Here is a 27,657-nt window from a genome sequence, read left to right on the forward strand (position 1 = left end):
TGGCTACAGATGAACTTCCGGTCGATGATATCCAATGAAATATAAGAAGACAAATACAACTATCAAAATGGCGGCGCCCATGATGACTGCGATTCGAGCAGTCGTATGCAGATATCTCAATAATCACATTTCAAACCAATCCTTGGTGCTATGCAGACACCAACAAAGACGATGTATGCAGTCATTATCAGGTACAATTAGTCATCATTAATTATTACTTACTTAATATCTCGTTGACAGTAATTGATGTGTCCGAATGTAGGGTTGACACATATTTTCGTGAGTCCTTTAATTTCGTGATGGTATTCCCTTCGTGTTCAGACCGATCATTGAATAGCATGATTAGGCACCTAATCATCTGTTTAAGGAATTTGTTTAACACTCCGCAAACTATAAACCATCTGCCGTGGCCTTTTTCTTTCATTATTGAAAACTTTTTTTGTGCTGTTGCAAAAAGTATCCCCGCGTCACACGTTTTCAAGTCTCACCTTTTTTCGAGCCCCTTATTGGCCTTAACAATACGTGACCACACGCTTTATTGTGTAATCATGGCAGACTGCTTCAAAGCCCACTGAAGCATCAAAGTGTTCGCCACTAGCCGCTGAATTTATGTTGCGAATTAAGCTTCACAAGGAAAGATATTCAAAAAGTTTTGAAAACACCGCAAAACTTACTTTTTTCACTAATTTCCCTTTTCGTCAGACTTGATCTGATGAAAATTTTGCATCAAAACAATCGTATGTACCGATGATGTATCGGCTGATGTTTGTAACCTTCCTGTTATCATGGTTATCCTGTATACATGTTATGTGACTGGCCATGTTGTGCATCTATTTTTGCTCTAATGACAAGCATAGGCTGCTCTAATGATAAGCATTGGTTGCTCTAATGACAGGCTTTGGTTGCTTTAATGACAAGCATTGGTTGCTCTAATGACAAGCATAGGTTGCTGAGGGCTTATTCTATCCTGGAATCCTCATGGGGCCTTTGCTGTTGTCTGTGCTCAAAGATATTTTCTTTATAGCAGGAGGGGGCACGGGTGGCCCAGTCGTCTAAGGCGCCGCGTTTTCGCTGTGCAGAGTTGCGTCCCTTGGGCTCACCAGAAACCTATGATTGCGGGTTCGAATCCCGGTTCACCCCGATTATGTTTCTAGGTTTGTCAGCACCATACCCGTGCTCGTGGGTTTCACCGAAGTGGTAAACGTCTAAAACCTGCATCACTTCAGGCTTTCCTCCCACATTAAGCTGACACGCCGCGATATAACTGGAATACTGTTAAAAGCGGCGTTAAACTCAACTTACTCACTCACTCAATTTATAGCAGGAACATGTGTCTCACAAAAACATGATTAAAAACTGTTTATTATTTATTTTCAGAAATGAAGAAGTTTTACAAACAAGCTACTATTGCTACAGCTGATGGTGAGTTCAGAACTAGTACACAACTAAAGGTCCTGATCTATGTCTCTCTTTCACTGAAGCTCTTGGTTGAGCTGCATTTGGAATAGAGTCAGGGCCAGATGCTTTAATGGAAGGACCAGCTGGTGGCATGGACTCTACAGTGAAAAGAATGTAAATCAAGAACATTTGTGTTCCTGGATTCTTTGACCTGTTGATGTTTCTATACTGTACAGTCCTTGACACCTGGCAAAGTTAGCACTCTTAGATTGAGGTGTGACAAATGTTTTTAAACTATTTTGATGATGGATATCTTATGAAATCATGAATGTATTGTTTTGGTCTGATTGGTATTAATTACTTCTATGTTTATGTCAGGAATCTAGTAATTACAAATATTTGTTTGAACTGTTAACTACTTTGAGAATGTATATTTTTGAAATTAAAGATTTGTTGTTTTCATCTTACTGAGTGTTTCGATCTAATTATCCCCCACCCAACGAAGTTGGCGGGGGATATAGAAACGGGCTCCGTCCGTCGCGTTTCGTTTCCGGAGCATAACTCATAAACCGTTCAATATCTTTTCATGAAACTTTGCAGGTCTGTCAGGTACATGCTGAACTGGTGCCTTTTGCTATTTAGACATTTTTATTTTTTACGTTTCCATGGCAACAAGATGGACTTAGGTTCTGTGAGGGTAGGGTTCGTTTCCGGAGCATAACTCATAAAACGTTCAATATTTTTTAATCAAACTTTGCAGGTCTGTCAGGTACATGCTGAACTGGTGCCTTTTGCTATTGAGCAATTTGAGAAATATTTATTTTGTACGTTTCCATGGCAACAAGATGGACTTATCTCATCTTTTTTTTTACAATTTCCATGACAAGTTCCACCTTGGTTAAAAAAGGTTAGGGTTTGTTTAGATTTAATTATGTCATAAATTCTGCAACAGGGGCGGGGGATATAGCCACGTTAGTGGCAAACTCTTGTTTGTATTATTAGTGATGCAATAGTTATCATGGACACAATGCATCACAGTTACACTCGGACATGGTTGGCTGTCATAGGCCAGAGGACAGTATGACCTGGTCAGCGAGGGTAAACATGTGAGAACTTTAACTGTGCCAGTCATTTCATACCACTGATTCATGGTGTCAAAAACTTTAATATGCTGGGCTATGGGGTACAATAACAACAATATATCCAAGTAAGGATAAGATTTATGGATGAACAATATATCCAGTGGAATTTAGAAGCTGTAGCATTGAGTGACATATCAGTATAGGTGCTTCATCAAGCAGGCTGGCTGGAGTTCATAGCACCTGAACCATGTGTGTCTTGTAAAACATTACACAGTCGGTATGCACAGTGAGTGAGTGAGTTTTACGCCGCTTTTAGCAATATTCCAGCAATATCACGGTGGGGGACACCAGAAATGGGCTTCACACATTGTACCCAAGTCGGGAATCGAACCCGGGTCTTCGGCGTGACAGGCCAACGCTTTAACCACTAGGCTACCTGGCCGCCCTGTATGCACAGTAGGTCACCAGACTTGTTAACTTCTTTTGTACCAGTCTGTTAGAAGAACATGAAGACATGACATGTTTTATGTATAAAAACTTCTTTATTCTGAGTAAGGATAAGATTTATGGATGAACAACTTTTTTACTACAATTCATCCATAAATCTTATCCTTACTTAGTACTCCAACTTCTAAATGCCTATCGAAGAAGTTCTTTATTCTGTGTAAGGATGTTTCAGGGCTACAGCTTGCCACTTCATCAGGTGTTTTATACAGAAGTGATATTTTGCTGTCCATTTTTGTTCTGGTAGTATTTTCATAATTCCCATTCCATGGTAGCAACATCACAGTGCTGCGAAGGTGCTACATCATGTAGTTACAAAACAAAACAAACTTACATAACAATTCAAATCATTCAGAATAAATATTGTTCACAATTTATTTGTCAATAAGCATGTAATCTCATGTGCCTTTAATACACTTGGTCCCACAATGCTCCAGCTTTGTTATCCCTGCCCAGTAGAAGTCTTCATGGTTCCCCTCAGAAGACCTTGGCAATGGCCAATGTGAAGATCCAGGTTAGAATAGGTCCTCAGCAACCCATGCTCGCCTAAAAGGCGACTATGCTTGTCGCAAGAGGCAACTAAGGGGAGTTATTAAAGTAAGGGGAGTTATTAAAGTCATTGTGCTAGTCCAGGAAGGGTCATGAAGTAATTCACACTACAATCTGGAGCTGCAGCCAAGCAACGTATGCAAAGGCAAATTGTCCTGAAGCAGTAGCACACTTGAACAGAACTTTCCTGAATGGCTTTCCATCTTCTCTAAACTAATATAGCTCTGTGGCACCTCATTACCCAACTGCAGATAGTTAATCATGAATATGCCCATAAAATACCCCAAAAAAATGACAACACCCCTGATTAACCCTTGTGTATTATTGTCTCTCTGCTATAGGTTGGTACGAAATTAACCTTGACAAACGGAAGTTGAGAACACCGACTGGCAACATGTTCCGAGTGCCAAGTGAACCTCTAGCCCTCGCAGTAGCAACTGAGTGGAATGCCCAGGAGAAAGTCATCAAACGGAGCACAATGCATCTGGTGAGTGGTTAGTTGACAGCAGGAGGTATAACTGGGCATATTGCTTTTGTCCCCAAATTGTCCAACCATTTTTCACTTCCGGCAGTAAGTATTTACTGCGCTATCATGAGAAGTGTGAAAATTATTCAAGGTTTTTGATCACTCACCTGTCATTTCCCAGTGATGTAAAACAACATTGAATCATGTGTAACTGCCTAACCAAAATGACTATGATGAATTATATAATTTGGTTGATAGGGCTTCTGTGTACAACCTGTTTCATCTGTAGGTGATATATCTTATTTTACCTCATCCTGAAAGATACTATTGCTTATCTCATCTCATTTCCGAAAGGTAGTGGAAACTTCCCGAACATTGTTCCCAGAGAACAGAACACCCGAATGCACCCCTGACCCGCGCATACACACAAGCCGGAAGACTCGTCACTCTCATTTTTGCGCCATCTGAGAAGTTGGACAATTTTTTCCTCAGTTTGTAATCCAAGCCATCCATTCCAAATCTTGTCTGTTCGTAAAAAAATATTTGCTTGGATTACATTCTTCTAACATCTATCCGTCATATGATTATAATGATTATTTTTATGTTTTGGCTTAAATTTTTTATAAGGAATATGGACTTAAAGATTGTTTTTTTCTGTCATGAAAAAATGTACTCACCCCATCTGCTCCAACTGCATTCCTCAAAACTGGAGAAGTGAAGTTTCTGCACTCCTTCAGGAGAATTATAATTTGCACAATACCATCTTTGTTGTGCAAATGAAGACGAGCAGGAAGAGAAAGAAGTGTGAGGTAATGCCTACACCTTCAGAGGAAGAGTTACCATCTGATATTATTGAAGAGTTGATCCACGTTGGTCCTCCTTTGTCACAGAGAAAGGCAGTCATGCCTACACTATAGTCTTCCCAGGGCAGCAGAGACTTGACTAACACTCCAAACAAGAGCTCTTATAGATCGAAGAAGAAATCTCCTGCTGTTACTGCTGATCGCAGTAAGAACCTACCAACCTTCATCTTTAACTACATGAGAGCATATCTTGGTGAAGGCTGTCACCTCCATCAACTCCACGTGATACTGGTGTTCTTTCATTGGTTGGAGTTCCTCTGGTCCCCTTGCCGCATGATACAGTCGGACCACATCACAGTGGAATGGTACATCAACAGGATGAGATCCACCAAGTCGATGTCTTCGCTCTCACTCGACTTCTTCCATCTGATCAACTCCTTCAACATCACATTCTGGGGGTCTCCAACGTGATAACCGACTCCTTGTCCCATCCTGACGGGCCATCTTCAACAGAATGGCCTCTTTATCCGTCGACCTTCATGTGTCTCCCATCCCAGACCCCCAGGCTTGGGATCACGATGCCCTGGCGATCTCCTGGGAAGGCCTCAATATCTACACTTTTTCCCCGACAAGCATTCTTCCCAGGGTCATTCAGAGATGAAGGACATCAATCACCTGCTTCTGACTTTGGTCACGCCCTTTTGGCTAATACACAATTGGTTCCCCACATTGGATAGATTTGACGACTGACAATTCCAGTGTCTTCTGCTCTGAGACAACCTTCTGCTGCAGCCTTATCTATGCAATTGGCGCATTTCAAAGATTGCTTATCACTAAAGGCAATTCTAAGCGGGTAGTGAAGTCAATTATGGACTATCGTCGCTCTTCTAACAAACGTCTTTATGACCACAAATGGACGGCCTTTGAGAATTATTGTCACGCTCGTGTTATTTCCACTCCCGCTTTTCTTCGCAACAACAGATCGCCGACTATCTTCATCATCTTCCCTCTACGCAGAAGCTCAAGGGATCTATTTTGGCCACATACCTTGCTGCAATCAACTCAGCCATTCCCACAACCAAGGGTGATCGAAGGTTTCAAGTGTTGCTGAACTTCAGTGTCTCTTCCGATCCAAACGTGAGTAGGTGGAAGGCTGATGACCCCTCAAGAAGGGTTACCGTTCAGCCGTATTAGAGGATCAGCCGCTCTCCCTCAATACTACAATACGCGGAGGTACTGCAACCCAAGTTAACAGACTTCTGATCAAGGAGGTGTAGAGACAATACAGCCAGATGTCCTAACTCCAGGCTTTTATTCACTGATCTTCCTGGTACCCAATAAAAACTTAAAAGAAGTAGTTTGTCTAATCTACAATATGTAGGCGTTCAACAAGAAATACCTTCAAGGGCAAGAAAGGTTCACGCTACACGTACTACAGCTACAGAAGATGATTTGACAGCATGACTATCTAGCAATCATCGATCTACAACATGTTAACCTGTACATCCCCATTCACCCAGACTTCAGGAAATATCTACAGTTAACAAGTGGCAAGTAATACTAGGTCTACTCAGCCACCTAACTGCTGACAGAAAGAGGCTGACTGCAACTTCACCCCCTCAAAGATTCCTTAGACCCTTCCTGGATCATCAGGATCTCAGATATCGACTCACACAGCGGTGGAAGAAAAAACCTTCAATGGTGGAAAACCAAGTCAAACGTTTGCTGAGGAATCTTTTGACCATGTGACCAAGCTGGTAGACTTGTCACTCTCTCATTCATTTAGCTATGGCCGAAACATGTATGAGGTAGAAGAGGGGGCGGCTGGTGGGTGCTTTTGTGTATAAATATAAAATGATATTTTTACTCTAAAAAATACATATTTTACGTCATCCTGACTAATACTTATTGCTTGAATCCCACAGAAGGTGGTGGGTTCCACCTGTATGCGTGATTCAGACTGTCATCTGTTCGTATAACCCCATGGGAATGTCATAATCTTCTTAGTCCTTCTTATATCCTTGTGGGTTACCACCTCCTTCTTGTTGAAAAGAGAGGAGTAAATCTTTAAGATTTTGTGGATTTTGTAAAGTTATAAAGGAAAGATTTTCCCGCTAACTATCAACAATTATGGTGTTAAGAGAAGGTTGTAAACTTAACACAATCATTTTCACTCATGCTCTGAATTATAAAGTAAAACAGGGGACCCAGAATCTCGGTCATAGGCTCTGGTACCAACATGTTCCGGCTCATGGGTGTGTTTGGGTGAGCTGTTTTTCTGTTCTCTGGGAACACTGTTCAGGAAGTTTCCACTACCTCTTTGAAATGAGATGAGAAAAGCAATAAGTAAAATGATATTTATATACATTAAGATATTTAAAAAATATATTATTCAAAATTTGTTTGATTGTCATTTACTTGTGCAATGTAAACCTGATAATGTTTACATTTCAGAATTCCTTGTGTAACACAGCTTTAGACAACCCAATGCACAGGACACGAGAGGATTTGACGGAGTCGATCATACACTTCCTGGAAACAGACACAATATGGTAACCATGGTAACTCACCTACTATTTCAGTATAATGGAAATAAATAAATAAACTCATTTGATATATGCTCTCTCAATTTACATGGTAGGATTTACACTGGAAACGGTTACAGGGATGATACAGTGGAAACCTGTTGGTCATGGCCCTGTTAACCTGCCTGGCCTATTGGACAAATACTGACATAAATATAGGTATCATAAAATAGACAGTAAAATGTAGCAATTAGTTATTACTCCAGACGATTTTATGGGAACGTGTAAGGCCCAGATTAGCGTGAGTTTACTATATATTGAAACACATTATGTCTGTCATGTACAATGGAACCCTGTTTATCCAGACAGCTCTGCTTTGTACGATATGGCTGTGAATAAATACACAGGTGTCAATGTAACTGTTTTAATTATTGGTCTGCGGCAACCTATCCTTGTCGTGAGAGGCAACTAACAGTATCTACTGGACTGGGCTCGCTGACATAGTTGATGCATGTCATCGTATCTTGTCCACACTAGAATATTTACGGGCCGTGGTCATATAACTGGAATATTGCTGTATCATGTATTTTGTGTTAAGCAACCTCTCTGGCACATCCTTGGCTGACATTGAAGTTATTATTTCAATTCCTAGGTTTAGGTGGATTTGATACCATTTTGACAGGTGATGTGGGAATTGGGGGAAATATGTAGGATAAAAACAGTATCAAATGACATGTTAATGAAGACATTTACATTAAGGTCATTTGCTATTAAAGTTTTTGTTGTGAAGATGATATTGTTTTAGTTAGAGACTGAAGATGATATTGTTTTAGTTACTGACTGAAGATGATATTGTTTTAGTTACTGACTGAAGATGATATTGTTTTAGTTACTGACTGAAGATGATATTGTTTTAGGTACTGACTGAAGATGATATTGTTTTAGTTACTGACTGAAGATGATATTGTTTTAGTTAGAGACTGAAGATGATATTGTTTTAGTTAGAGACTGAAGATGATATTGTTTTAGTTAGAGACTGAAGATGATATTGTTTTAGTTAGAGACTGAAGATGATATTGTTTTAGTTACAGACTGAAGATGATATTGTTTTAGTTAGAGACTGAAGATGATATTGTTTTAGTTAGAGACTGAAGATGATATTGTGTTAGTTACAGACTGAAGATGATATTGTTTTAGTTACAGACTGAAGATGATATTGTTTTAGTTAGAGACTGAAGATGATATTGTGTTAGTTACTGACTGAAGATGATATTGTTTTAGTTACTGACTGAAGATGATATTGTTTTAGTTACTGACTGAAGATGATATTGTTTTAGTTAGAGACTGAAGATGATATTGTTTTAGTTAGAGACTGAAGATGATATTGTTTTAGTTAGAGACTGAAGATGATATTGTTTTAGTTACTGACTGAAGATGATATTGTTTTAGTTACTGACTGAAGATGATATTGTTTTAGTTAGAGACTGAAGATGATATTGTTTTAGTTAGAGACTGAAGATGATATTGTTTTAGTTACAGACTGAAGATGATATTGTTTTAGTTAGAGACTGAAGATGATATTGTTTTAGTTACTGACTGAAGATGATATTGTTTTAGTTACTGACTGAAGATGATATTGTTTTAGTTAGAGACTGAAGATGATATTGTTTTAGTTACTGACTGAAGATGATATTGTGTTAGTTACTGACTGAAGATGATGTTGTTTTAGTTAGAGACTGAAGATGATATTGTTTTAGTTAGAGACTGAAGATGATGTTGTTTTAGTTACTAACTGAAGATGATATTGTTTTAGTTACTGACTGAAGATGATATTGTTTTAGTTACTGACTGAAGATGATATTGTTTTAGTTAGAGACTGAAGATGATATTGTTTTAGTTACAGACTGAAGATGATATTGTTTTAGTTACAGACTGAAGATGATATTGTTTTAGTTACTGACTGAAGATGATATTGTTTTAGTTACTGACTGAAGATGATATTGTTTTAGTTACTGACTGAAGATGATATTGTTTTAGTTAGAGACTGAAGATGATATTGTTTTAGTTAGAGACTGAAGATGATATTGTTTTAGTTACTGACTGAAGATGATGTTGTTTTAGTTAGAGACTGAAGATGATATTGTTTTAGTTACTGACTGAAGATGATATTGTTTTAGTTACAGACTGAAGATGATATTGTTTTAGTTAGAGACTGAAGATGATATTGTTTTAGTTAGAGACTGAAGATGATATTGTTTTAGTTAGAGACTGAAGATGATATTGTTTTAGTTAGAGACTGAAGATGATATTGTTTTAGTTACACACTGAAGATGATATTGTGTTAGTTACTGACTGAAGATGATATTGTTTTAGTTAGAGACTGAAGATGATATTGTTTTAGTTAGAGACTGAAGATGATATTGTTTTAGTTAGAGACTGAAGATGATATTGTTTTAGTTAGAGACTGAAGATGATATTGTTTTAGTTAGAGACTGAAGATGATATTGTTTTAGTTAGAGACTGAAGATGATATTGTTTTAGTTAGAGACTGAAGATGATATTGTTTTAGTTAGAGACTGAAGATGATATTGTTTTAGGTACTGACTGAAGATGATATTGTTTTAGTTACAGACTGAAGATGATATTGTTTTAGTTACAGACTGAAGATGATATTGTTTTAGTTAGAGACTGAAGATGATATTGTTTTAGTTAGAGACTGAAGATGATATTGTTTTAGTTAGAGACTGAAGATGATATTGTTTTAGTTACTGACTGAAGATGATATTGTTTTAGTTAGAGACTGAAGATGATATTGTTTTAGTTAGAGACTGAAGATGATATTGTTTTAGTTAGAGACTGAAGATGATATTGTTTTAGTTACTGACTGAAGATGATATTGTTTTAGTTAGAGACTGAAGATGATATTGTTTTAGTTAGAGACTGAAGATGATATTGTTTTAGTTAGAGACTGAAGATGATATTGTTTTAGTTAGAGACTGAAGATGATATTGTTTTAGGTACTGACTGAAGATGATATTGTTTTAGTTACAGACTGAAGATGATATTGTTTTAGTTAGAGACTGAAGATGATATTGTGTTAGTTACAGACTGAAGATGATATTGTTTTAGTTAGAGACTGAAGATGATATTGTTTTAGTTACAAACTGAAGATGATATTGTTTTAGTTAGAGACTGAAGATGATATTGTTTTAGTTACAGACTGAAGATGATATTGTTTTAGTTAGAGACTGAAGATGATATTGTTTTAGTTAGAGACTGAAGATGATATTGTTTTAGTTACAGACTGAAGATGATATTGTTTTAGTTAGAGACTGAAGATGATATTGTTTTAGTTAGAGACTGAAGATGATATTGTTTTAGTTAGAGACTGAAGATGATATTGTTTTAGTTACTGACTGAAGATGATATTGTTTTAGTTAGAGACTGAAGATGATATTGTGTTAGTTACAGACTGAAGATGATATTGTTTTAGTTAGAGACTGAAGATGATATTGTTTTAGTTACAAACTGAAGATGATATTGTTTTAGTTAGAGACTGAAGATGATATTGTTTTAGTTACAGACTGAAGATGATATTGTTTTAGTTAGAGACTGAAGATGATATTGTTTTAGTTAGAGACTGAAGATGATATTGTTTTAGTTACAGACTGAAGATGATATTGTTTTAGTTAGAGACTGAAGATGATATTGTTTTAGTTAGAGACTGAAGATGATATTGTTTTAGTTAGAGACTGAAGATGATATTGTTTTAGTTACAAACTGAAGATGATATTGTTTTAGTTAGAGACTGAAGATGATATTGTTTTAGTTACAGACTGAAGATGATATTGTTTTAGTTAGAGACTGAAGATGATATTGTTTTAGTTAGAGACTGAAGATGATATTGTTTTAGTTAGAGACTGAAGATGATATTGTTTTAGTTACTGACTGAAGATGATATTGTTTTAGTTAGAGACTGAAGATGATGTTGTTTTAGTTAGAGACTGAAGATGATATTGTTTTAGTTACTGACTGAAGATGATATTGTTTTAGTTACTGACTGAAGATGATATTGTTTTAGTTAGAGACTGAAGATGATATTGTTTTAGTTACTGACTGAAGATGATATTGTTTTAGTTAGAGACTGAAGATGATATTGTTTTAGTTAGAGACTGAAGATGATATTGTTTTAGTTAGAGACTGAAGATGATATTGTTTTAGTTAGAGACTGAAGATGATATTGTTTTAGTTAGAGACTGAAGATGATATTGTTTTAGTTAGAGACTGAAGATGATATTGTTTTAGTTACAGACTGAAGATGATATTGTTTTAGTTAGAGACTGAAGATGATATTGTTTTAGTTACAGACTGAAGATGATATTGTTTTAGTTAGAGACTGAAGATGATATTGTGTTAGTTACTGACTGAAGATGATATTGTTTTAGTTAGAGACTGAAGATGATATTGTTTTAGTTACACACTGAAGATGATATTGTGTTAGTTACTGACTGAAGATGATATTGTTTTAGTTAGAGACTGAAGATGATATTGTTTTAGTTAGAGACTGAAGATGATATTGTTTTAGTTAGAGACTGAAGATGATATTGTTTTAGTTAGAGACTGAAGATGATATTGTTTTAGTTACAGACTGAAGATGATATTGTTTTAGTTAGAGACTGAAGATGATATTGTGTTAGTTAGAGACTGAAGATGATATTGTGTTAGTTACAGACTGAAGATGATATTGTTTTAGTTAGAGACTGAAGATGATATTGTTTTAGTTAGAGACTGAAGATGATATTGTTTTTGTTACTGACTGAAGATGATTTTGTTTTAGTTACTGACTGAAGATGATATTGTTTTAGTTACAGACTGAAGATGATATTGTTTTAGTTAGAGACTGAAGATGATATTGTTTTAGTTAGAGACTGAAGATGATATTGTTTTAGTTAGAGACTGAAGATGATATTGTTTTAGTTAGAGACTGAAGATGATATTGTTTTAGTTAGAGACTGAAGATGATATTGTTTTAGTTACAGACTGAAGATGATATTGTTTTAGTTAGAGACTGAAGATGATATTGTGTTAGTTAGAGACTGAAGATGATATTGTTTTAGTTACTGACTGAAGATGATATTGTTTTAGTTAGAGACTGAAGATGATATTGTTTTAGTTAGAGACTGAAGATGATATTGTTTTAGTTACTGACTGAAGATGATATTGTTTTAGTTAGAGACTGAAGATGATATTGTTTTAGTTAGAGACTGAAGATGATATTGTTTTAGTTAGAGACTGAAGATGATATTGTTTTAGTTACTGACTGAAGATGATATTGTTTTAGTTACTGACTGAAGATGATATTGTTTTAGTTACTGACTGAAGATGATATTGTTTTAGTTAGAGACTGAAGATGATATTGTTTTAGTTAGAGACTGAAGATGATATTGTTTTAGTTACTAACTGAAGATGATATTGTTTAAGTTACTGACTGAAGATGATATTGTTTTAGTTACTGACTGAAGATGATATTGTTTTAGTTAGAGACTGAAGATGATATTGTTTTAGTTACTGACTGAAGATGATATTGTTTAAAAAACTGACTGAAGATGATATTGTTTTAGTTACTGACTGAAGATGATATTGTTTTAGGTACTGACTGAAGATGATATTGTTTTAGTTACTGACTGAAGATGATATTGTTTTAGTTACTGACTAAAAATTATATTGTTTTAGTTACTGACTGAAGATGATATTGTTTTAGTTACTGACTGAAGATGATATTGTTTTAGTTAGAGACTGATGTTATTGTTTTAGTTACAGACTGAATGATCCTGACTGAAGATGATATTGTTTTAGTTACTGACTGAAGATGATATTGTTTTAGTTACTGGCTGAAAATGATATTGTTTTAGTTACTGACTGAAGATGATATTGTTTTAGTTAGAGACTGGAGATGATATTGTTTTTGTTAGAGACTGAAGATGATATTGTTTTAGTTACTGACTGAAGATGATATTGTTTTTGTTAGAGACTGAAGATGATGTTGTTTTAGTTACACACTGAAGATGATATTGTGTTAGTTACAGACTGAAGATGATATTGTTTTAGTTAGAGACTGAAGATGATATTGTTTTAGTTACTGACTGAAGATGATATTGTTTTAGTTACTGACTGAAGATGATATTGTTTTAGTTAGAGACTGAAGATGATATTGTTTTAGTTAGAGACTGGAGATGATATTGTTTTAGTTAGAGACTGAAGATATTGTTTTAGTTACAGACTGAAGATGATATTGTTTTAGTTACTGACTGAAGATGATATTGTTTTAGTTAGAGACTGAAGATGATATTGTTTTAGTTAGAGACTGAAGATGATATTGTTTTAGTTACTGACTGAAGATGATATTGTTTTAGTTACTGACTGAAGATGATATTGTTTTAGTTAGAGACTGAAGATGATATTGTTTTTGTTACAAACTGAAGATGATATTGTGTTAGTTACTGACTGAAGATGATATTGTTTTAGTTACAAACTTAAGATGATATTGTGTTAGTTACAGACTGAAGATGATATTGTTTTAGTTACTGACTGAAGATGATTTTGTTTTAGTTAGGGACTGAAAATGATATTGTTTTAGTTAGAGACTGAAGATGATATTGTTTTAGTTACAGACTGAAGATGATATTGTTTTAGTTACTGACTGAAGATGATTTTGTTTTAGTTACTGACTGAAAATGATATTGTTTTAGTTAGAGACTGAAGATGATATTGTTTTAGTTAGAGACTGAAGATGATGTTGTTTTAGTTAGAGACTGAAGATGGTATTGTTTTAGCTAGAGACTGAAGATGATATTGTTTTAGTTACTGACTGAAGATGATATTGTTTTAGTTAGAGACTGAAGATGATTTTGTTTTAGTTAGGGACTGAAAATGATATTGTTTTAGTTAGAGACTGAAGATGATATTGTTTTAGTTAGAGACTGAAGATGATATTGTTTTAGTTACAGACTGAAGATGATATTGTTTTAGTTACTGACTGAAGATGATATTGTTTTAGTTACAGACTGAAGATGATATTGTTTTAGTTAGAGACTGAAGATGATATTGTTTTAGTTACTGACTGAAGATGATATTGTTTTAGTTACAGACTGAAGATGATATTGTTTTAGTTACACACTGAAGATGATATTGTTTTAGTTACAGACTGAAGATGATATTGTTTTAGTTAGAGACTGAAGATGATATTGTTTTAGTTAGAGACTGAAGATGATATTGTTTTAGTTACAGACTGAAGATGATATTGTTTTAGTTAGAGACTGAAGATGATATTGTTTTAGTTACACACTGAAGATGATATTGTTTTAGTTACTGACTGAAGATGATATTGTTTTAGTTACAGACTGAAGATGATATTGTTTTAGTTAGAGACTGAAGATGATATTGTTTTAGTTAGAGACTGAAGATGATATTGTTTTAGTTACAGACTGAAGATGATATTGTTTTAGTTACTGACTGAAGATGATATTGTTTTAGTTAGAGACTGAAGATGATATTGTTTTAGTTAGAGACTGAAGATGATGTTGTTTTAGTTAGAGACTGAAGATGATATTGTTTTAGTTAGAGACTGAAGATGATATTGTTTTAGTTAGAGACTGAAGATGATATTGTTTTAGTTAGAGACTGAAGATGATATTGTTTTAGTTACAGACTGAAGATGATATTGTTTTAGTTACTGACTGAAGATGATATTGTTTTAGTTAGAGACTGAAGATGATATTGTTTTAGTTAGAGACTGAAGATGATGTTGTTTTAGTTAGAGACTGAAGATGGTATTGTTTTAGTTACTGACTGAAGATGATATTGTTTTAGTTACAGACTGAAGATGATATTGTTTTAGTTACTGACTGAAGATGATATTGTTTTAGTTAGAGACTGAAGATGATGTTGTTTTAGTTAGAGACTGAAGATGGTATTGTTTTAGCTAGAGACTGAAGATGATATTGTTTTAGTTACTGACTGAAGATGATATTGTTTTAGTTAGAGACTGAAGATGATTTTGTTTTAGTTAGGGACTGAAAATGATATTGTTTTAGTTAGAGACTGAAGATGATATTGTTTTAGTTAGAGACTGAAGATGATATTGTTTTAGTTAGAGACTGAAGATGATATTGTTTTAGTTACTGACTGAAGATGATATTGTTTTAGTTACTGACTGAAGATGATATTGTTTTAGTTACACACTGAAGATGATATTGTTTAAGTTACTGACTGAAGATGATATTGTTTTAGTTACAGACTGAAGATGATGTTGTTTTAGTTAGAGACTGAAGATGATATTGTTTTTGTTACAAACTGAAGATGATATTGTTTTAGTTACTGACTGAAGATGATATTGTTTTAGTTAGAGACTGAAGATGATATTGTTTTAGTTAGAGACTGAAGATGATATTGTTTTAGTTAGAGACTGAAGATGATATTGTGTTAGTTACAGACTGAAGATGATATTGTTTTAGTTAGAGACTGAAGATGATATTGTTTTAGTTACTGACTGAAGATGATATTGTTTTAGTTACTGACTGAAGATGATATTGTTTTAGTTAGAGACTGAAGATGATATTGTTTTTGTTACAAACTGAAGATGATATTGTTTTAGTTACTGACTGAAGATGATATTGTTTTAGTTAGAGACTGAAGATGATATTGTTTTAGTTAGAGACTGAAGATGATATTGTTTTAGTTAGAGACTGAAGATGATATTGTGTTAGTTAGAGACTGAAGATGATATTGTTTTAGTTAGAGACTGAAGATGATTTTGTTTTAGTTAGAGACTGAAGATGATATTGTTTTAGTTAGAGACTGAAGATGATATTGTTTTAGTTAGAGACTGAAGATGATATTGTGTTAGTTAGAGACTGAAGATGATATTGTTTTAGTTAGAGACTGAAGATGATATTGTTTTAGTTAGAGACTGAAGATGATATTGTTTTAGTTAGAGACTGAAGATGATATTGTTTTAGTTACAGACTGAAGATGATATTGTTTTAGTTAGAGACTGAAGATGATATTGTTTTAGTTAGAGACTGAAGATGATATTGTTTTAGTTACTGACTGAAGATGATGTTGTTTTAGTTACTGACTGAAGATGATATTGTTTTAGTTACAGACTGAAGATGATATTGTGTTAGTTACAGACTGAAGATGATATTGTTTTAGTTAGAGACTGAAGATGATATTGTTTTAGTTAGAGACTGAAGATGATATTGTTTTAGTTAGAGACTGAAGATGATATTGTTTTAGTTAGAGACTGAAGATGATATTGTTTTAGTTACTGACTGAAGATGATATTGTGTTAGTTACAGACTGAAGATGATATTGTTTTAGTTAGAGACTGAAGATGATGTTGTTTTAGTTACAGACTGAAGATGATATTGTTTTAGTTACTGACTGAAGATGATATTGTTTTAGTTACTGACTGAAGATGATATTGTTTTAGTTAGAGACTGAAGATGATATTGTTTTAGTTAGAGACTGAAGATGATATTGTTTTAGTTACAGACTGAAGATGATATTGTGTTAGTTACAGACTGAAGATGATATTGTTTTAGTTAGAGACTGAAGATGATATTGTTTTAGTTAGAGACTGAAGATGATATTGTTTTAGTTAGAGACTGAAGATGATATTGTTTTAGTTAGAGACTGAAGATGATGTTGTTTTAGTTACAGACTGAAGATGATATTGTTTTAGTTACTGACTGAAGATGATATTGTTTTAGTTACTGACTGAAGATGATATTGTTTTAGTTAGAGACTGAAGATGATATTGTTTTAGTTAGAGACTGAAGATGATATTGTTTTAGTTACTAACTGAAGATGATATTGTTTAAGTTACTGACTGAAGATGATATTGTTTTAGTTACTGACTGAAGATGATATTGTTTTAGTTAGAGACTGAAGATGATATTGTTTAAAAAACTGACTGAAGATGATATTGTTTTAGTTACTGACTGAAGATGATATTGTTTTAGGTACTGACTGAAGATGATATTGTTTTAGTTACTGACTGAAGATGATATTGTTTTAGTTACTGACTAAAAATTATATTGTTTTAGTTACTGACTGAAGATGATATTGTTTTAGTTACTGACTGAAGATGATATTGTTTTAGTTAGAGACTGATGTTATTGTTTTAGTTACAGACTGAATGATCCTGACTGAAGATGATATTGTTTTAGTTACTGACTGAAGATGATATTGTTTTAGTTACTGGCTGAAAATGATATTGTTTTAGTTACTGACTGAAGATGATATTGTTTTAGTTAGAGACTGGAGATGATATTGTTTTAGTTAGAGACTGAAGATATTGTTTTAGTTACAGACTGAAGATGATATTGTTTTAGTTACTGACTGAAGATGATATTGTTTTAGTTAGAGACTGAAGATGATATTGTTTAGTTACTGACTGAAGATGATATTGTTTTAGTTACTGACTGAAGATGATATTGTTTTAGTTAGAGACTGAAGATGATATTGTTTTTGTTACAAACTGAAGATGATATTGTGTTAGTTACTGACTGAAGATGATATTGTTTTAGTTACAAACTTAAGATGATATTGTGTTAGTTACAGACTGAAGATGATATTGTTTTAGTTACTGACTGAAGATGATTTTGTTTTAGTTAGGGACTGAAAATGATATTGTTTTAGTTACTGACTGAAGATGATATTGTTTTAGTTACTGACTGAAGATGATATTGTTTTAGTTACTGACTGAAGATGATATTGTTTTAGTTAGAGACTGAAGATGATATTGTTTTAGTTAGAGACTGAAGATGATATTGTTTTAGTTACTGACTGAAGATGATATTGTTTTAGTTACTGACTGAAGATGATATTGTTTTAGTTACAGACTGAAGATGATATTGTTTTAGTTACTGACTGAAGATGATATTGTTTTAGTTAGAGACTGAAGATGATATTGTGTTAGTTACAAACTTAAGATGATATTGTGTTAGTTACAGACTGAAGATGATATTGTTTTAGTTAGAGACTGAAGATGATATTGTTTTAGTTACAGACTGAAGATGATATTGTTTTAGTTAGAGACTGAAGATGATATTGTTTTTGTTACAAACTGAAGATGATATTGTGTTAGTTACTGACTGAAGATGATATTGTTTTAGTTACAAACTTAAGATGATATTGTGTTAGTTACAGACTGAAGATGATATTGTTTTAGTTACTGACTGAAGATGATTTTGTTTTAGTTAGGGACTGAAAATGATATTGTTTTAGTTACTGACTGAAGATGATATTGTTTTAGTTACTGACTGAAGATGATATTGTTTTAGTTACTGACTGAAGATGATATTGTTTTAGTTAGAGACTGAAGATGATATTGTTTTAGTTAGAGACTGAAGATGATATTGTTTTAGTTACTGACTGAAGATGATATTGTTTTAGTTACTGACTGAAGATGATATTGTTTTAGTTACTGACTGAAGATGATATTGTTTTAGTTAGAGACTGAAGATGATATTGTTTTAGTTAGAGACTGAAGATGATATTGTTTTAGTTAGAGACTGAAGATGATATTGTTTTAGTTAGAGACTGAAGATGATATTGTTTTAGTTAGAGACTGAAGATGATATTGTTTTAGTTACAGACTGAAGATGATATTGTTTTAGTTAGAGACTGAAGATGATATTGTTTTAGTTAGAGACTGAAGATGATATTGTTTTAGTTACAGACTGAAGATGATATTGTTTTAGTTACAGACTGAAGATGATATTGTTTTAGTTACTGACTGAAGATGATATTGTTTTAGTTAGAGACTGAAGATGATATTGTTTTAGTTAGAGACTGAAGATGATATTGTTTTAGTTACAGACTGAAGATGATGTTGTTTTAGTTACAGACTGAAGATGATATTGTTTTAGTTACTGACTGAAGATGATATTGTTTTAGTTAGAGACTGAAGATGATATTGTTTTAGTTACAGACTGAAGATGATATTGTTTTAGTTACTGACTGAAGATGATATTGTTTTAGTTAGAGACTGAAGATGATATTGTTTTAGTTACACACTGAAGATGATGTTGTTTTAGTTAGAGACTGAAGATGGTATTGTTTTAGCTAGAGACTGAAGATGATATTGTTTTAGTTACAGACTGAAGATGATATTGTTTTAGTTAGAGACTGAAGATGATATTGTTTTAGTTAGAGACTGAAGATGATATTGTTTTAGTTACTGACTGAAGATGATATTGTTTTAGTTACAGACTGAAGATGATATTGTTTTAGTTACTGACTGAAGATGATATTGTTTTAGTTACTGACTGAAGATGATATTGTTTTAGTTACAGACTGAAGATGATATTGTTTTAGGTACTGACTGAAGATGATATTGTTTTAGTTAGAGACTGAAGATGATATTGTTTTAGTTAGAGACTGAAGATGATATTGTTTTAGTTACTGACTGAAGATGATATTGTTTTAGTTACACACTGAAGATGATATTGTTTTAGTTACAAACTGAAGATGATATTGTTTTAGTTAGAGACTGAAGATGATATTGTTTTAGTTAGAGACTGAAGATGATATTGTTTTAGTTACAGACTGAAGATGATGTTGTTTTAGTTACAGACTGAAGATGATATTGTTTTAGTTACTGACTGAAGATGATATTGTTTTAGTTAGAGACTGAAGATGATATTGTTTTAGTTACAGACTGAAGATGATATTGTTTTAGTTACTGACTGAAGATGATATTGTTTTAGTTAGAGACTGAAGATGATATTGTTTTAGTTACACACTGAAGATGATGTTGTTTTAGTTAGAGACTGAAGATGGTATTGTTTTAGCTAGAGACTGAAGATGATATTGTTTTAGTTACAGACTGAAGATGATATTGTTTTAGTTAGAGACTGAAGATGATATTGTTTTAGTTAGAGACTGAAGATGATATTGTTTTAGTTACTGACTGAAGATGATATTGTTTTAGTTACAGACTGAAGATGATATTGTTTTAGTTACTGACTGAAGATGATATTGTTTTAGTTACTGACTGAAGATGATATTGTTTTAGTTACAGACTGAAGATGATATTGTTTTAGGTACTGACTGAAGATGATATTGTTTTAGTTAGAGACTGAAGATGATATTGTGTTAGTTACTGACTGAAGATGATATTGTGTTAGTTAGAGACTGAAGATGATATTGTTTTAGTTACTGACTGAAGATGATATTGTTTTAGTTAGAGACTGAAGATGATATTGTTTTAGTTACTGACTGAAGATGATATTGTGTTAGTTACAGACTGAAGATGATATTGTGTTAGTTACTGACTGAAGATGATATTGTGTTAGTTAGAGACTGAAGATGATATTGTTTTAGTTACTGACTGAAGATGATATTGTTTTAGTTAGAGACTGAAGATGATATTGTTTTAGTTACTGACTGAAGATGATATTGTTTTAGTTACTGACTGAAGATGATATTGTGTTAGTTACAGACTGAAGATGATATTGTTTTAGTTAGAGACTGAAGATGATATTGTTTTAGTTACTGACTGAAGATGATATTGTTTTAGTTAGAGACTGAAGATGATATTGTTTTAGTTACTGACTGAAGATGATATTGTGTTAGTTACTGACTGAAGATGATATTGTTTTAGTTAGAGACTGAAGATGATATTGTTTTAGTTAGAGACTGAAGATGATATTGTTTTAGTTAGAGACTGAAGATGATATTGTGTTAGTTACTGACTGAAGATGATATTGTTTTAGTTAGAGACTGAAGATGATATTGTTTTAGTTACTGACTGAAGATGATATTGTGTTAGTTACAGACTGAAGATGATATTGTTTTAGTTAGAGACTGAAGATGATATTGTTTTAGTTACTGACTGAAGATGATATTGTGTTAGTTAGAGACTGAAGATGATATTGTTTTAGTTACTGACTGAAGATGATATTGTTTTAGGTACTGACTGAAGATGATATTGTTTTAGTTAGAGACTGAAGATGATATTGTTTTAGTTAGAGACTGAAGATGATATTGTTTTAGTTACTGACTGAAGATGATATTGTGTTAGTTACTGACTGAAGATGATATTGTTTTAGTTAGAGACTGAAGATGATATTGTTTTAGTTAGAGACTGAAGATGATATTGTTTTAGTTAGAGACTGAAGATGATATTGTGTTAGTTACACACTGAAGATGATATTGTTTTAGTTAGAGACTGAAGATGATATTGTTTTAGTTAGAGACTGAAGATGATATTGTTTTAGTTACTGACTGAAGATGATATTGTTTTAGTTAGAGACTGAAGATGATGTTGTTTTAGTTACTGACTGAAGATGATATTGTTTTAGTTACAGACTGAAGATGATATTGTTTTAGTTAGAGACTGAAGATGATATTGTTTTAGTTAGAGACTGAAGATGATATTGTTTTAGTTAGAGACTGAAGATGATATTGTTTTAGTTACTGACTGAAGATGATATTGTTTTAGTTACAGACTGAAAATGATATTGTTTTAGTTACTGACTGAAGATGATATTGTTTTAGTTAGAGACTGAAAATGATATTGTTTTAGTTACTGACTGAAGATGATATTGTTTTAGTTAGAGACTGAAAATGATATTGTTTTAGTTACACACTGAAGATGATTTTGTTTTAGTTAGAGACTGAAGATGATATTGTGTTAGTTACAGACTGAAGATGATATTGTTTTAGTTAGAGACTGAAGATGATATTGTTTTAGTTAGAGACTGAAGATGATATTGTTTTAGTTAGAGACTGAAGATGATATTGTTTTAGTTAGAGACTGAAGATGATATTGTTTTAGCTAGAGACTGAAGATGATATTGTTTTAGTTACTGACTGAAGATGATATTGTTTTAGTTAGAGACTGAAGATGATATTGTTTTAGTTAGAGACTGAAGATGATATTGTTTTAGTTAGAGACTGAAGATGATATTGTTTTAGTTAGAGACTGAAGATGATATTGTTTTAGTTACAGACTGAAGATGATATTGTGTTAGTTACTGACTGAAGATGATATTGTTTTAGTTAGAGACTGAAGATGATATTGTTTTAGTTAGAGACTGAAGATGATATTGTTTTAGTTAGAGACTGAAGATGATATTGTTTTAGTTACTGACTGAAGATGATATTGTGTTAGTTACTGACTGAAGATGATATTGTTTTAGTTAGAGACTGAAGATGATATTGTGTTAGTTACAGACTGAAGATGATATTGTTTTAGTTACTGACTGAAGATGATATTGTTTTAGTTAGAGACTGAAGATGATATTGTTTTAGTTACTGACTGAAGATGATATTGTTTTAGTTACTGACTGAAGATGATGTTGTTTAAGTTACTGACTGAAGATGATATTGTTTTAGTTAGAGACTGAAGATGATATTGTTTTAGTTAGAGACTGAAGATGATATTGTTTTAGTTAGAGACTGAAGATGATATTGTTTTAGTTACTGACTGAAGATGATATTGTTTTAGTTACTGACTGAAGATGATATTGTTTTTGTTACAAACTGAAGATGATATTGTTTTAGTTAGAGACTGAAGATGATATTGTTTTAGTTAGAGACTGAAGATGATATTGTTTTAGTTACTAACTGAAGATGATATTGTTTTAGTTACAGACTGAAGATGATATTGTTTTAGTTAGAGACTGAAGATGATATTGTTTTAGTTACAGACTGAAGATGATATTGTTTTAGTTACTGACTGAAGATGATATTGTTTTAGTTACAGACTGAAGATGATATTGTTTTAGTTACAAACTGAAGATGATATTGTTTTAGTTACTGACTGAAGATGATATTGTTTTAGTTAGAGACTGAAGATGATATTGTTTTAGTTAGAGACTGAAGATGATATTGTTTTAGTTACAGACTGAAGATGATATTGTTTTAGTTAGAGACTGAAGATGATATTGTGTTAGTTACAGACTGAAGATGATATTGTTTTAGTTACTGACTGAAGATGATATTGTTTTAGTTACTGACTGAAGATGATATTGTTTTAGTTACTGACTGAAGATGATATTGTTTTAGTTACTGACTGAAGATGATATTGTTTTAGTTAGAGACTGAAGATGATATTGTTTTAGTTACAGACTGAAGATGATATTGTTTTAGTTACTGACTGAAGATGATATTGTTTTAGTTAGAGACTGAAGATGATATTGTTTTAGTTAGAGACTGAAGATGATATTGTTTTAGTTACTGACTGAAGATGATATTGTTTTAGTTACTGACTGAAGATGATATTGTTTTAGTTACTGACTGAAGATGATATTGTTTTTGTTACAAACTGAAGATGATATTGTTTTAGTTAGAGACTGAAGATGATATTGTTTTAGTTAGAGACTGAAGATGATATTGTTTTAGTTAGAGACTGAAGATGATATTGTTTTAGTTAGAGACTGAAGATGATATTGTTTTAGTTAGAGACTGAAGATGATATTGTTTTAGTTACAGACTGAAGATGATATTGTTTTAGTTACTGACTGAAGATGATATTGTTTTTGTTACAAACTGAAGATGATATTGTTTTAGTTAGAGACTGAAGATGATATTGTTTTAGTTAGAGACTGGAGATGATATTGTTTTAGTTAGAGACTGAAGATGATATTGTTTTAGTTAGAGACTGAAGATGATATTGTTTTAGTTAGAGACTGAAGATGATATTGTTTTAGTTAGAGACTGAAGATGATATTGTTTTAGTTACTGACTGAAGATGATATTGTTTTAGTTAGAGACTGAAGATGATATTGTTTTTGTTACAAACTGAAGATGATATTGTTTTAGTTAGAGACTGAAGATGATATTGTTTTAGTTAGAGACTGAAGATGATATTGTTTTAGTTAGAGACTGAAGATGATATTGTTTTAGTTAGAGACTGAAGATGATATTGTGTTAGTTACAGACTGAAGATGATATTGTTTTAGTTACAGACTGAAGATGATGTTGTTTTAGTTACAGACTGAAGATGATATTGTTTTAGTTACTGACTGAAGATGATATTGTTTTAGTTAGAGACTGAAGATGATATTGTTTTAGTTAGAGACTGAAGATGATATTGTGTTAGTTACAGACTGAAGATGATATTGTTTTAGTTACAGACTGAAGATGATGTTGTTTTAGTTACAGACTGAAGATGATATTGTTTTAGTTACAGACTGAAGATATTGTTTTAGTTACAGACTGAAGATGATATTGTTTTAGTTAGAGACTGAAGATGATATTGTTTTAGTTAGAGACTGAAGATGATATTGTTTTTGTTACTGACTGAAGATGATATTGTTTTAGTTAGAGACTGAAGATGATATTGTTTTAGTTAGAGACTGAAGATGATATTGTTTTAGTTACAGACTGAAGATGATATTGTTTTAGTTAGAGACTGAAGATGATATTGTTTTAGTTAGAGACTGAAGATGATGTTGTTTTAGTTACAGACTGAAGATGATATTGTTTTAGTTACAGACTGAAGATGATATTGTTTTAGTTACTGACTGAAGATGATATTGTTTTAGTTAGAGACTGAAGATGATATTGTTTTAGTTAGAGACTGAAGATGATATTGTGTTAGTTAGAGACTGAAGATGATATTGTTTTAGTTACAGACTGAAGATGATATTGTTTTAGTTACAGACTGAAGATGATATTGTTTTAGTTACTGACTGAAGATGATATTGTTTTAGTTACAGACTGAAGATGATATTGTTTTAGTTAGAGACTGAAGATGATATTGTTTTAGTTAGAGACTGAAGATGATATTGTTTTAGTTAGAGACTGAAGATGATATTGTTTTAGTTACAGACTGAAGATGATGTTGTTTTAGTTACAGACTGAAGATGATATTGTTTTAGTTACAGACTGAAGATATTGTTTTAGTTACAGACTGAAGATGATATTGTTTTAGTTAGAGACTGAAGATGATATTGTTTTAGTTACACACTGAAGATGATATTGTGTTAGTTACTGACTGAAGATGATATTGTTTTAGTTAGAGACTGAAGATGATATTGTTTTAGTTAGAGACTGAAGATATTGTTTTAGTTAGAGACTGAAGATGATATTGTTTTAGTTAGAGACTGAAGATGATATTGTTTTAGTTAGAGACTGAAGATGATATTGTTTTAGTTAGAGACTGAAGATGATATTGTTTTAGTTACAGACTGAAGATGATATTGTTTTAGTTAGAGACTGAAGATGATATTGTTTTAGTTAGAGACTGAAGATGATATTGTTTTAGTTAGAGACTGAAGATGATATTGTTTTAGTTAGAGACTGAAGATGATATTGTTTTAGTTAGAGACTGAAGATGATATTGTTTTAGTTACTGACTGAAGATGATATTGTTTTAGTTAGAGACTGAAGATGATATTGTGTTAGTTACTGACTGAAGATGATATTGTTTTAGTTAGAGACTGAAGATGATATTGTTTTAGTTAGAGACTGAAGATGATATTGTTTTAGTTAGAGACTGAAGATGATATTGTTTTAGTTACTGACTGAAGATGATATTGTTTTAGTTAGAGACTGAAGATGATATTGTTTTAGTTAGAGACTGAAGATGATATTGTGTTAGTTAGAGACTGAAGATGATATTGTTTTAGTTACTGACTGAAGATGATATTGTTTTAGTTAGAGACTGAAGATGATATTGTTTTAGTTAGAGACTGAAGATGATATTGTGTTAGTTACTGACTGAAGATGATATTGTTTTAGTTAGAGACTGAAGATGATATTGTTTTAGTTAGAGACTGAAGATGATATTGTTTTAGTTACTGACTGAAGATGATATTGTTTTAGTTAGAGACTGAAGATGATATTGTGTTAGTTACTGACTGAAGATGATATTGTTTTAGTTAGAGACTGAAGATGATATTGTTTTAGTTAGAGACTGAAGATGATATTGTGTTAGTTACTGACTGAAGATGATATTGTTTTAGTTAGAGACTGAAGATGATATTGTTTTAGTTAGAGACTGAAGATGATATTGTGTTAGTTACTGACTGAAGATGATATTGTTTTAGTTAGAGACTGAAGATGATATTGTTTTAGTTACTGACTGAAGATGATATTGTTTTAGTTAGAGACTGAAGATGATATTGTTTTAGTTAGAGACTGAAGATGATATTGTTTTAGTTAGAGACTGAAGATGATATTGTTTTAGTTAGAGACTGAAGATGATATTGTTTTAGTTACAGACTGAAGATGATATTGTTTTAGTTAGAGACTGAAGATGATATTGTTTTAGTTAGAGACTGAAGATGATATTGTTTTAGTTAGAGACTGAAGATGATGTTGTTTTAGTTACTGACTGAAGATGATATTGTTTTAGTTAGAGACTGAAGATGATATTGTTTTAGTTAGAGACTGAAGATGATATTGTTTTAGTTAGAGACTGAAGATGATATTGTTTTAGTTAGAGACTGAAGATGATATTGTTTTAGTTAGAGACTGAAGATGATATTGTTTTAGTTAGAGACTGAAGATGATATTGTTTTAGTTAGAGACTGAAGATGATATTGTTTTAGTTAGAGACTGAAGATGATATTGTGTTAGTTACTGACTGAAGATGATATTGTTTTAGTTAGAGACTGAAGATGATATTGTTTTAGTTACTGACTGAAGATGATATTGTGTTAGTTACACACTGAAGATGATATTGTTTTAGTTAGAGACTGAAGATGATATTGTTTTAGTTAGAGACTGAAGATGATATTGTTTTAGTTAGAGACTGAAGATGATATTGTTTTAGTTAGAGACTGAAGATGATATTGTTTTAGTTACTGACTGAAGATGATATTGTTTTAGTTACTGACTGAAGATGATATTGTTTTAGTTACAGACTGAAGATGATATTGTGTTAGTTACAGACTGAAGATGATATTGTTTTAGTTACTGACTGAAGATGATATTGTTTTAGTTAGAGACTGAAGATGATATTGTTTTAGTTACAGACTGAAGATGATATTGTTTTAGTTAGAGACTGAAGATGATATTGTTTTAGTTACTGACTGAAGATGATATTGTTTTAGTTACTGACTGAAGATGATATTGTTTTAGTTACTGACTGAAGATGATATTGTTTTAGTTAGAGACTGAAGATGATATTGTTTTAGTTACAGACTGAAGATGATATTGTTTTAGTTAGAGACTGAAGATGATATTGTTTTAGTTACAGACTGAAGATGATATTGTTTTAGTTAGAGACTGAAGATGATATTGTTTTAGTTACACACTGAAGATGATATTGTGTTAGTTACAGACTGAAGATGATATTGTTTTAGTTA

At 32.4% G+C, this 27,657-nt stretch overlaps 1 protein-coding gene across 1 annotated transcript in view; it reads left to right on the forward strand.

The window, feature by feature from the left end:
* The first annotated feature begins 38 nt into the window (after positions 1-38).
* Positions 39-27,657, forward strand: part of LOC124129382 (ATP synthase mitochondrial F1 complex assembly factor 2-like) — a 30,077-nt gene continuing 2,458 nt past the window's right edge. Inside the window, exons 1-4 of the mRNA XM_046492929.2 lie at positions 39-191; positions 1,378-1,422; positions 3,875-4,020; positions 7,257-7,354. Coding sequence (XP_046348885.1) covers positions 68-191; positions 1,378-1,422; positions 3,875-4,020; positions 7,257-7,354 — 413 coding nt within the window. The 5' untranslated portion in view covers positions 39-67. The remainder of the gene's footprint in view (positions 192-1,377; positions 1,423-3,874; positions 4,021-7,256; positions 7,355-27,657) is intronic.

This window comes from Haliotis rufescens, unplaced genomic scaffold (genome assembly GCF_023055435.1).
Source record: "Haliotis rufescens isolate VD_foot unplaced genomic scaffold, xgHalRufe1.0.p SCAF_20, whole genome shotgun sequence".
NCBI classification, from domain to species: domain Eukaryota; kingdom Metazoa; phylum Mollusca; class Gastropoda; order Lepetellida; family Haliotidae; genus Haliotis; species Haliotis rufescens.